We start from the raw sequence: 11653 nt of genomic DNA, 5'->3' as shown, positions 1-11653 counted from the left end.
CCACTAAGCAATGAGTCGTAGTTACATATGATGCTCGGAAACCCTTCAGATAGAACCACTAAGCGATGAGTCGTAGTTACATATGATGCTCGGAAACCCTTCAGATAGATCAAATAAGCAATGAGTCGTAGTTACATATGATGCTTTGAAACCCTTCAGATAGAACCACTAAGCGATGAGTCGTAGTTACATATGATGCTCTGAAACCCTTCAGATAGAACCACTAAGCGATGAGTCGTAGTAACATATGATGCTCGGAAACCCTTTAGATAGATCCACTAAACAATGAGCCGTAGATTGGTATGATGTACGGAAACCCTTTAGACAGATCCACTAAACAATGAGCTGTAGATTGGTATGAAGTACGGAAACCCTTAAGACAGATCCACTAAGCAATGAGCCGTAGATTGGTATGAAGTACGGAAACCCTTTAGACAGANAGGATCAGGCACGGATTCTCTCCATTTAGATAAGCCACCTCCCCGATATTTCATCGTACAAATTACGGGGCAACACTAACAAATACAATCATCGAAAATTCTATATATAATTGCATTCACTTACATTATTCTGACGAAACTTTCTGAGATAAGAATGGATCTGTATGTGTGGTATAAATCCAATTAGAGCTCTATTAGTCGTATTAACTATGGTGTAGATAGATAATGATGAGGTATGAGCGCAGACGTTAGAGGTTTATCAAGCCATGGCAGTAACAAGAAAACCCCTATTGATGCACGCTATATTTCACTCGCTGTGTATTTGTTCTGTTTACCATTATATATAAGGGATTAATCAGTTGTCGGCGAACATTTAAACTACTACATCAATGTCAGTTTAAGTCCAATGTTTAGAGGCTTTGAGAAGAAGCAGAGTCGAGGTGTACAATATACGCGACCTGTAGTCGCTACTGAATACCGGACTCCTTAATTCATACAGTTTAGTTGGTGGTTATCATACACTGTAATATAATCCATAGAATATATCGTATTCAAAATACATGCTATATATGAAATTACTTATATGTTTCACTGGGGAAAAGCACCCGGAAATTGAAAAAAAACACCCGTTCAAAATGGATGGCAAAATCAGACTACCATCACTGCTATCTCTACTGTAAATATATACCTCCTTCTGCAACAGTTGTGAAACAAGTTTTCTACCACAATAGGCGGGTGATATTCAACTCCAAAGGCATCAATTAATCATTACAACACATTGTTTATACCATGCGCGTACTTGTTATGATTTGTAATAAATCATAATATTTCCACATATTCTGAAATTGTCATTTTTGCATATTAATTAGCGGCTTTTTACTACAGGTCATATCCATACGCCCCATCTGATATCGTAAACAAAACACATATGCATACAGAACATGTCAATTTCCTCGGAATATTTTTTATTGTGGTAGAAACCTAAAGCATCTCTGATTTCCTGAGACTAGTAAGAAAAGAAACTGGGGAAAACGGATAAATAGTTTTTCTGCCTTTTCAATATTCAATAACAGTTGAAGGGTGGGAAACAAAACAAATATCCCACCATTCCCTACTCTGTCATGTAAAATATAATTTCTGATACGGTAATTTAAGTTAATATTGAAGTGCTGCAACAAAGGAGGTCATTTTCACTCGCTTACATTATCGACAAACAGTAACAAAAAAGGTCTAGACATTTGTATGCAATGCTTCATTTCTGTCAAAACAAGTACAATATGTACATGTATGAGATGATGTTATTCAGGTTATACATCCCATTTTATCAGTACACTGTGTTCTGTTTAACTCTTTCTCTCCCAATCACAGCTTTTGAAGTAAAATATCGTGATTGTGAAATATATTCAATTCGGATAAAGGCGAGAAGGCTTCTAACCCGCAGTCTATTACACTTAATTGGTTTCTCGATTTCATTTCTATGTTCTCAACAAAATATCTAACTGACTATGTCACTCCTTACATCATCTGAAAAATAATGAAGTTTGTTATGAATTGAATATGAACGTGTATCTATCTATACAGACAAAAACAAGCTCTGACAAAGTTTCGTAATACGTCATTAGTTTTGATGTCGTCAGCCGTGTCCATTGTAATGCTACTGTGTATTGTAAATATATCTGTGATAGTTGTTGGACAGATATGGGTGTCAGTTAAATGGTTTCATACAATCGCAGATTTAAAAGTTGATGTTGTTTAATATCTTATCAGTAGGATCCTAATTGGATTATAATTAAACCTAGTGGAATGTGACGGACACACAAGGACATATTGTTTTCGTAGTTGTTTGTTTGTTTACTTTCTTATTTTAATTTTATTGTGGCAAATAAAGATGTGATAGACATTTGTGCACACATACTTTTTCAATTTGTTTTTGTTACCTCATGTCATTTTAACATGTAATTGATACGATTTCAGTCGATCCGCTTATTGTCAAGAGCACTTTATATTGAACGGATGAATATATATATTTGTTTTTGAAGAATAAAACATTAATATTATACATTTTTGTTCGTTTTTGTTTAAATCGATCAATTAAAGCTAACAACTATTATACGATTAACTAAGTTACTATCAACAATGAAATTCAGGGTTAATAGGATGGTATCCAAGAGTCTGATAAAGGAGAACTATGGGTCATGTATCAGAAATATAACGTATGTATAAGTTAAGTTCATTTATTTGTTGGTTTGTGATATGGTACTTTCGGTGGACTAGGAAATATCACTTTGATCTAATATCTCATTCCGTGAAAATATATATACAAAACTGTATTAAAACTGAAAAGTCAACTTATCAACAAAATTAAATTATCTGGGCATTCCTGGAATGAATGTAAGGAAAATCGATACTTTATCGCGATCCAAACGTTTCAACCGGTTCGACCAGAGTTGTCCGTTGATGAAATAAGGTCGAACCTAGTAATCTGATGCTGCTTTCAGTTGAGCACTGACCAATCCGCCAGGATTTATGTACTCGAAAACGTCACCTCAAAAAACAGACAAACCCGTTGTTGCGCAGGGTCGGAACCCAAATATGATGGTCGTTTAGTTTATTTGACACCGGTTGTATTTAAAGCGTCATCATGATAGCGACTTTCAAGCGCTTGAGTCATAACGATCTACGGCTTCCTTGGTTACGCTACCGTCAATCGTCAGACTAGACATTTACTTTTTCAATTAATCAGAAAATGACGGCCCACAGTATGGGCGCCTTTGGTGCCTACAAATACGCGTATAGTAGATACTTAAAGGAGCGGGGAGACATGGAAAGGGAACGAAAGGAAATAGAGGAAGGACCGGAAACAGTGTGGGTAACGAAGCGCTACATTCCCACTGACCTACGTGTTACTGCCCCAGTTCCCCGCCATAAACTTTTAGCGCCGAAAGTACTTCCACAGGCAGAGACCCATTGGGTCCCTACTATTGATCCTCCTCTCAGAAGCTATGATAGAGGTCCAGAGGCTGCTATATTCAAATCCCACCCCAGCACGCGATGTGAGGAGTATTCTACCCTGAAGCAAATGCTGCCTTCTAACGGAAGTCTGATCAGAGTCGCTCCCCCAAACTGGGGTACAGCTGGAGGGGTACCTGTCTTTCACTCCTTTGTACCATCACGGCGATACCCAATGATCAACAGCCCAATGACCACGTAAGTACACACTTTTGTGTCGGTGAAAAGCTCGACAGAGCTTTTATATGTTATTTTTTAAAACAAATTTTAACAAGACACACACTTCTGACATTAGTTCTGACAACTGACTTAATTAAAATACCATGAACACTATAAGTGAATGACATCCCAGCTTGTTTATCTGATGGGCAGACAGTGTATGCTATATCATGCTATCTTTATAGAGACCAGTACAAAGGTTACCAGACATTGTATGCTATATTATGCTATCTTTATAAAGACCAATACAAAGGTTACCATACATTGTATGCTATATCATGCTATCTTTATAGAGACCAGTACAAAGGTTACCAGACATTGTATGCTATATTATGTTATCTTTATAGAGACCAATACAAAGGTTACCCACAACGTCTACATGTTTAGTAAAAACAATGTTTGCGCGTGATAATAACAAAACCATTGGATTTGCACCATTTACGGAGTAAATATCTGTGAGTACAGTACAACATAAAGTACAGCTTATTTGCAGTCAGACTAGCAGATTGATATCCACGACATCCCAAATTTTCATTCTATCATGCCCGACCAAACAAATGAGCTGCACCGGTTTACTGTGTTGATGTCATTTCTCTACAATTTGAAATCAGAATGAACTCGGTTTTTATGCTAAGGTCGGATATGAAAACTTGATCAATACATGAAGTTCGTATGAAAATACTAAATTTATTATTATTTTCGTTTTTGCTGCATCCTCAACTGTTTTTCGTTGCAGATATGTGGATGACATGCACACAACCAATAAACTTTTCAAACTACATTGATGAAGGATGGATGTCTAAAACCGATCAAACAGAAGATGCATACTCCAACTTCACCTTTCCGTCCATTTAACCAGGGTCCTGTGTCGCCACATTGTGTGTTCCTCCTCATTTTCTTTGTAAATCTTGTATATATATATTTACATTTTAGAACCCTGCTCAATCTTACCATATATGCAACAGTATGCTCCACACAGAGTTTGTGTAACTTTGCTGTCATATCTATGCACAGAGTAAAGAGATAAACTAATCATGTTAATGATAACCCATCAGTATTAGCCTTACTAGTAGTGAAGGCACGTTGTTGAGTATATCCGTTTTTTAAACATACCCAAGTATTTTTGAAATCCTATGCCGGTTAAATAACATATTTAACATGTACAGTACTTTAATTTAATCAGGAATTCCAAATTCCAAATTTCTTCCCGATATATCAGTATTACATACATTTTTAGTCATTTTCTTTGTATATATTGCAAAGCCCAATTCAATACGTTTTTTGTAGTCAGTATTATAGATGTCTGTCCACTAAGCTTCTATTTGATGACGCACTGCTAGGTCGTGCTCATACCAAACATGATACCTTGGGACAGTGTTGTTGTTGTTGTTGTTGTCGATCTTTGCTGTGATATATTTAGAGCCGTTTATTTGGTGCTTCTATATATACTGCTCCTGTTTTCATTGTTGTGCTTTTTCATAGATATATATTTATACACCTACAAGTATTACAGAATATAAGATACAGTTTTGTATCAGTATAAGACAGTTTGGTTTACATTACTGTTTAATGCAATACATATAATTCTAACACAAATGATAAAAAAGGTAAAAAGTAACCGTTGAGTTATAAGGTGAATGTCATCAGCGAACCAAGGGCGACTAACTTTACCGATCAATCAGTTTAAGTTTTAATACAAACATGTATGGAACATTTTCAAATCATAATGTTTGTTTTTAGGATGTTTTCATTTTAAAGTTGTTTTGTTTACATCCTAGTGAATGTTTAACTCCTGTTATGTTGCTGTCATTTATTGGTAATTATTAGGACCGAGTTGTTATGTTTTCACTCATTTTATTTTCCGTTGAAGTGTACATCCTCAATTATAATATGTATTAGTTTAAACATTTTTTTTGCAATTTCTTTCTTGTTACCAGTGAGTAGTTGGCATGAAAAACAAACTATAAACTCATTTTCTAACCATGGATAAAAATTGAAAAGAACGCTATATTGACTCTCTTAATATGGCGAAAAAGAATTATAAAAAATAATGACTGTTTTTAATCCCAATACTTTCTATTTTGGAAGTCAATTTGTTTTCTCTATGTATCCTATATATAGTCATGTACCGTGTTGATATTTTGATATAAAACAATAAAATATTTTTCCACATTTTTCTTTGTATTATTTGCAAGTCAGCTACATAGGTCAAAGAAGAACATATATATGTTATATCGATTGTAGATTCCCACATAACACTGGATCCTTACAATTGAAGCTGGAAGAAAAGACAGCATTTTTCTTCACGCTTCAGCTTCCCGGTATTTTCCTAGCTCTTCGTCGTTGATCGCTCATTCACATAACCACTGGTCAAAGATGCTGACAGTGTAAATTCTACATTCGGCTTACACTACTAGGCCAGGGATTATTGTTGTCAAATATTGGTTATATAACATCCTACTGTATTTCTCTGTTGTTAAAGGAGCGGATCGTTCCGAAATTTTGACAACCTTATTTATGTTACACTGTTTGAATTACTGTCTTGTCCTATATATAGATATGTATTGTGTGAACTAAACTTCACCGTCTGAAACGTTATCAGATACGGATATGTTCAGGGCGAATGTCCTGTCCAGGAGAGATATGGTAAATTCGACTTTGTGTGCAAACGAGATAGGGCCAGGGTGAATCCTATGGGCTCATGAGACAATCGGGGCGAACCTAGTGTGGTGGGGACTTATGGTTAGGGCGAATCTGGTGAGCGAAGGAGATATGGTCAGGTTGAATCTTGTGTGCTCGGGAGAAATGGCCTGGACAAATATCGTGTGCTTTGGAGATATGGTCAAGTTGTATTTCGTGTGCAGGGAAGATATGGTAAGGGCGAATCTCGTGAGTGAATGAGATATGGTCAGGGTCAATCTCACGCGCTCAGGATATGTGGTCAGGTCGAATCTCGTTTTAGTGAAGATGTGCTCAGGGCGGCTTTGTGTGCAGGGGAGAACAGAATCAATGACTTTCTTTTTAAATCACAAAGTTAATTATTAAGTCATGATCTAACTATTATAATTACTCCAAAGTTATCACAAAATCTCTTACCCCACATGATTAGAATACTAGATACATTGTATTCTAAATAGAAGTGTATACAGCACAAATGATAGCAAGGGATTGGCCAAAGTAGTTGTTAAGCTACACACTTTTTCTTCAAGGGGATATGAACAGAATAGTATCAACTGTATATGTGAGTATATATTCACGTAGATGGTATTACTGGTGTTAAGTATTTAATTCCACGTCACTCCACAAGACTTGTACAAGTCCTATGTAACCCATACAATTAAGCCGTTTCCTGTGGATTTGGGATCCACATTTTAAACAAATTTCCCGATCAACATATATACAAGTATTTAGTTTTTTATCTATCAACATATTGACCAGTGTTAAAGTATCTCGTTTTATTATAAACTATTATTGTCGATGTAAGTCTTCAGCTGTAGGTCTGGGATAGGTGTTAAACTGACAGTGACCATAACGTAGCAAGTATAGATCAGAGCGAAGGGGTTCGACGCTCAGCAGGGACTGAAGTAATGTTGAAAAATAGTTTAATATCAATTCCTAGCTCACAGTATCTTTTTTGATTCTATAAAGTATAATTAACACCCATGTCAGTCACATTTAAAATATTTACAATTTCTGCGAGAAAAAAAAGAAATAGTACATTGTTATAACCTTAAGCAATAACTTCTGTCACTGATGAGCGTCAAACCCAATAGACTTATTAATCGATAGAGATATCATTCTCAATAAGGGAAACTACACAAATTAAAAAAAAATAAGTCTAGGTTACCACCTTGTGTACAGTACATGCTAGTTATGCTAGGAGTACTGTATGCGTTCACACTACAAATCGATGTATGTTATCGCCTCATGTCTCTTAAACCTTTGTTAGACAGCTTAGTTTTCTTCTGTGCCAAACTTGAATTTGATTAACTGCAAACAATACAACGCAACAGCCGGCGGATCTGTAGAGCATGAGTCGATCGATTTGTTTATTTAGATTTCAGTGATAATTCCAATCGATTAGTGAAAACTAACACACGTAACAACAAAAATATGTCCACGGGCTACCGTCCTTCGTATACCCGAGGGACGCTTATCAGTATACATGTACATGTATGTTATCTTTGCAAATATATATTCGGCATCCCAGGAACGTAGTAACTTACAGTAAAACAGTCACATGCTTTCACCAATATGGTTAACAAATGTTTGTTTGTATGCCGCTATTTGTACAGATAGTATATAGGCGTGTTGGTACTCCCGTGGTTTGGAATCTGTACAAATGTTATATAGGTGTTTTAGTACTCTTTTCTGTGAAGAATGTCTTCAGTATGAATACCTGTCCGAAGCCAATGATCAGTACAATAAAGGTCTGACCGACAGACCACCACATGACCCCGTTATTGATTACCTCCCCTACATAGCGCCCCATCACCTCTGTAAGTCTGTAGTCCCTCTGATAGTCCACCACCATCGTCATCACCTCGTGTATATTGTCACACGCCGATTCGGCTGCAGTCTTTACCGTGGGTACAGCGTTGCCCGCCTCTACGGCCAAGTTGTCTATCTGTTCTTTGCGCACATCGAAGTAGACAACCTTGTGTGAAAACGCCGAGAATTCGTTGTCGAAACAGAACTGGTATTCTCCGTAAGAACTATCAAACAGGACCTTGTCCTCCGTTGTGCGGTCTGCCCTGTACACCACTTTCCCGTTTGGCGACAGAATCCATACGTTGATGTCGTTATTTCCGCCTCGTAAAACTTTATAAACCAATAATTTAGCTGTCATGTCCCGAAACTTTTCTGTGAAGCACACCTTTTCGGTTTCAGGTAGTTCAAAGGTTAATGCTGTTCCACTGGCTACGGATTCGTAACAAGATAAGAAGAGGACAATCAGTATCCACGGACCATAAGTTAACGGTGCCATTGTGTCATGTAAAAGTGTAGTCGATCTAGCTCTTCTATGTCACGTTAAGTTAGGACCATTCTTGGTGAGCAGGTCACCTCGCCTCCATGCAGTGAACTTGATTACGTGAAGTTGTCCTAGTAAATTCTGCCAACTCGACATACACTACGTTGACGTTTCGTGGCCTGTACAGTAGATCTCAGTACTGTATGAATCTCTACACGTGGTCAGGACCATTACAAGCTGTTTCTTTAGATAATACTATATGCAGCAGATGGCAGATGCATCCTATATAATCAAAACGTCACATTATCTGTGCCGTGTGTCTTGTTATTGATTAGAGGACCGTCTACAAAAGTATGGATGGCCTTCCTTTGCCACACCCAAAATTTACGTAAACTATAAGTACTTTTATTTGTTTAAATTAATTAATATTTTGTGTCTTGAAAGTACTTATCTCCAGAACTTACCTCCAGTCCCAGCCCCGAAAAATCGAGGGGATCGAAACTCACCAAAAAGAATAATGTAAGAAAGGGAAACTTTATTTTAGAAGGAAGGGACACTCTTCCTAAGAAATAATATGTTGTTCCTGAAGGGAAAGGACACTCGTCCAAAGAAAATAATTGTCATAGAAAGAAAGAAAATGTTGTCTCTAAAGGAAAGGGACCCTTGTCCTAATTAAGGAAATGTTGTCGCTGAGAAAAAGGAATTATTATCCCAAAGAAAGGACATGGATACTTGTCATCTAAAAGGAAGTACTGTCAATGAAGGAAGTGGATGTAGTCCCTGTGGCAAAAAATGTTGTCCTTGAGCGAAAAGAAATGCTGGTCCTGTGGGGAAGAGGTATTAGTCATCAAAAGAGAGGATTGTCCTGGAAGGAAAATAAATGTTGTCTTAGTGGGGAGATATCAAATAAAGTAGATTTCTGATTCTCTCTCTATTACCATACAATCTGCATACCGTAAATAGAAATACAGCATGCATACCTTAAACTGTTACACCTAATCTATATAACAAAGCGTCTGATCTGATTATATTGATTACATAACGGGAAATAAAACATAATGTTTTTCTTACGCGATCGAGTTTACCCGGTCATAATATCCCTTAGCTAGGTATCACACCTGAATTCCGAGTAACTGAAGCAGACGACAGCAATGACGTGTAAGCCTGGTCATATCTACTGTTGTGTTATTGTTATATTTCAATATAATAAAATAGCATATTGGCATTGTGGAAAGGAAACACAATTCTTTGTTTCCCCTCTATACATCATTGTCACGTCATGTCGTTTTACGGTCTGAAACAAGCCAAGGTTTAGGACGAATCGTCCAAGTCAAGGATGAACTGTTCTCGGCGGTATTTGAGTTATCACGCACTTGTTACCGGGCATCACACGATTTCATGGCGTGTTGTCGACTAACCGTTTTACTACCATTGTTTTTAATGAAACACTTTCTAACCTTCAAGCACTGGACAATGGACCTGTTTAGTTATTATTGAAATGTATGTGCCCGCAATTTGATCTGACTTTCTAATTTAACCAAATTATGACGAATACTTCAGCTATTTGAAGTCAGTCTTCTATGTCGTTAATGCTGGCGATGATGTATATATTATGTATGGTGTATAAACATGACGAACCGGACATAATGTAAGCCCGGGGATGGCTTTTAACCGAGATCCGGTATGGTAGGCATTTCGCCGCCTTGCCAGACGAGTTCCGTTTGATTACGCTCTCGTTCTGTTGTTGCTCAGTGCGTACGCAATCGCTGATGGCAATTAAATCGCACTGGACTTCAACCGCAAAATACCACCAGACGACGTCCAATAACATAACTACACTGTTAGTACGGATTAACTATCTATATGCAGGTGCAGTGGTAATACATGGTCGAGTAACGCGAGTCCAAAACCATCACAGCAATGACGCAACACATACGACTATATTGCATAACTCTAGACACACAATTAGATTTCGGCCTGTACGTTGTAAAATAAACATATACATATGTCTTCGTGTCTGTTAATCTATGGAACACGTCTTTTTCCTTAAGATGAAGATAAAAATAATGATGCGTTCATCTCAAAACTTTTAAAAAAAAACACCCCAAAAAAACCACCAAACTTTTATTGTCGTTCTACAATCAATCAAATATTCATCATTTCAGACTGTGAATAAAATGCAGTTCATTACTAGTTTGTCCCATAACAATCTATTGGAGAGGTCAATCTGATTCTGTCGTGAGTACAATGAAACAAAAATCATCAGTTGTTTTGCCGAAAATTTGTTTCTGGATCCATTTTCAATAATTAGCTTGTACATGTGTTGCAATTAAACGCAATAAGACGAAGTTTATATTAAGATCAATTACATTGTTGATAACGATATCCTTAGTGGTGCTTTTGTCAGTCACTCAGTAGTGCACTTATAACATAATACACATGCTTAGTCTTCACGCTGGGTAAAAACACACCAAACGTTCTACAGTTCCAGTGTATGATGTAAAGATGGTGTAAATCTTTCTACAAAAAGTCTTGGATTAATAAACATATAAGTTTGCATGACAGCTTTAAGAAACAAAAGCTTGGGTGATTTTAAGGTTTTACTGTAATGATGTTAGACGAAATATAAACATCCCCCGGGTTATCAACAAAGATAAGGGCGGAGTTCGTGGCCAGATCAAGTAGCTTGTCTTATTTTAATCTAAAGCACACGCTGTATAAACGACCCCGTAGAGACCACTCAAAGAGAAATCTTCTACATTATTTTACAATCATCCATAATGTCAAAACTATTCCAAATAATTACAGTATGGAATTGAAGTAGATGCAACGTGTAGGGTATGTTTACAGAGGCTTAGGACATAACCAGGAATGTTGAGTGACTGAAACGTCAGATTATCTCCTCATTACCAGGACTGTCCTTGTAGTGTGTTGAGTGACTGAAACGTCAGATTATCTCCTCATTACCAGGACTGTCCTTGTAGTGTGTTGAGTGACTGAAACGTAAATTCCC

General features: G+C 37.0%; 2 protein-coding genes across 2 annotated transcripts; one reads left to right on the top strand and one right to left on the bottom strand.

Moving 5' to 3' along the window:
* Positions 1-3097: 3097 nt before the first annotated feature.
* Positions 3098-5032, top strand: LOC110448954. The gene is made up of 2 exons (XM_021495518.1): positions 3098-3647; positions 4405-5032. The coding sequence occupies exons 1-2, from the start codon at positions 3187-3189 to the stop codon at positions 4451-4453; spliced, it is 510 nt and encodes a 169-aa protein (XP_021351193.1). The 5' UTR covers positions 3098-3186; the 3' UTR covers positions 4454-5032.
* A 93-nt stretch (positions 5033-5125) lies between these two features.
* On the bottom strand, positions 5126-8906 carry LOC110448876 (transmembrane emp24 domain-containing protein 7-like). Its single transcript, XM_021495397.1, has one exon. It carries the CDS (start codon positions 8653-8655, stop codon positions 8014-8016), a length of 642 nt encoding a protein of 213 aa, XP_021351072.1. The 5' UTR covers positions 8656-8906; the 3' UTR covers positions 5126-8013.
* Positions 8907-11653: the final 2747 nt, after the last annotated feature.

Source organism: Mizuhopecten yessoensis, unplaced genomic scaffold (genome assembly GCF_002113885.1).
Source record: "Mizuhopecten yessoensis strain PY_sf001 unplaced genomic scaffold, ASM211388v2 scaffold57, whole genome shotgun sequence".
NCBI classification, from domain to species: domain Eukaryota; kingdom Metazoa; phylum Mollusca; class Bivalvia; order Pectinida; family Pectinidae; genus Mizuhopecten; species Mizuhopecten yessoensis.
This window is presented reverse-complemented; position numbering and strand designations above follow the sequence as displayed.

What these genes read in the sequence shown, in the direction of transcription:
- LOC110448954 (XM_021495518.1), top strand. Translation starts at nt 3,187, where the DNA reads ATGACGGCCCACAGTATGGGCGCCTTTGGTGCCTACAAATACGCGTAT. An exon ending in ATCAACAGCCCAATGACCAC is followed by an intron (nt 3,648 to 4,404) that starts GTAAGTACACAC and finishes TTTTCGTTGCAG; the next exon opens with ATATGTGGATGACATGCACA.
- LOC110448876 (XM_021495397.1), bottom strand. Translation starts at nt 8,655, where the DNA reads ATGGCACCGTTAACTTATGGTCCGTGGATACTGATTGTCCTCTTCTTA.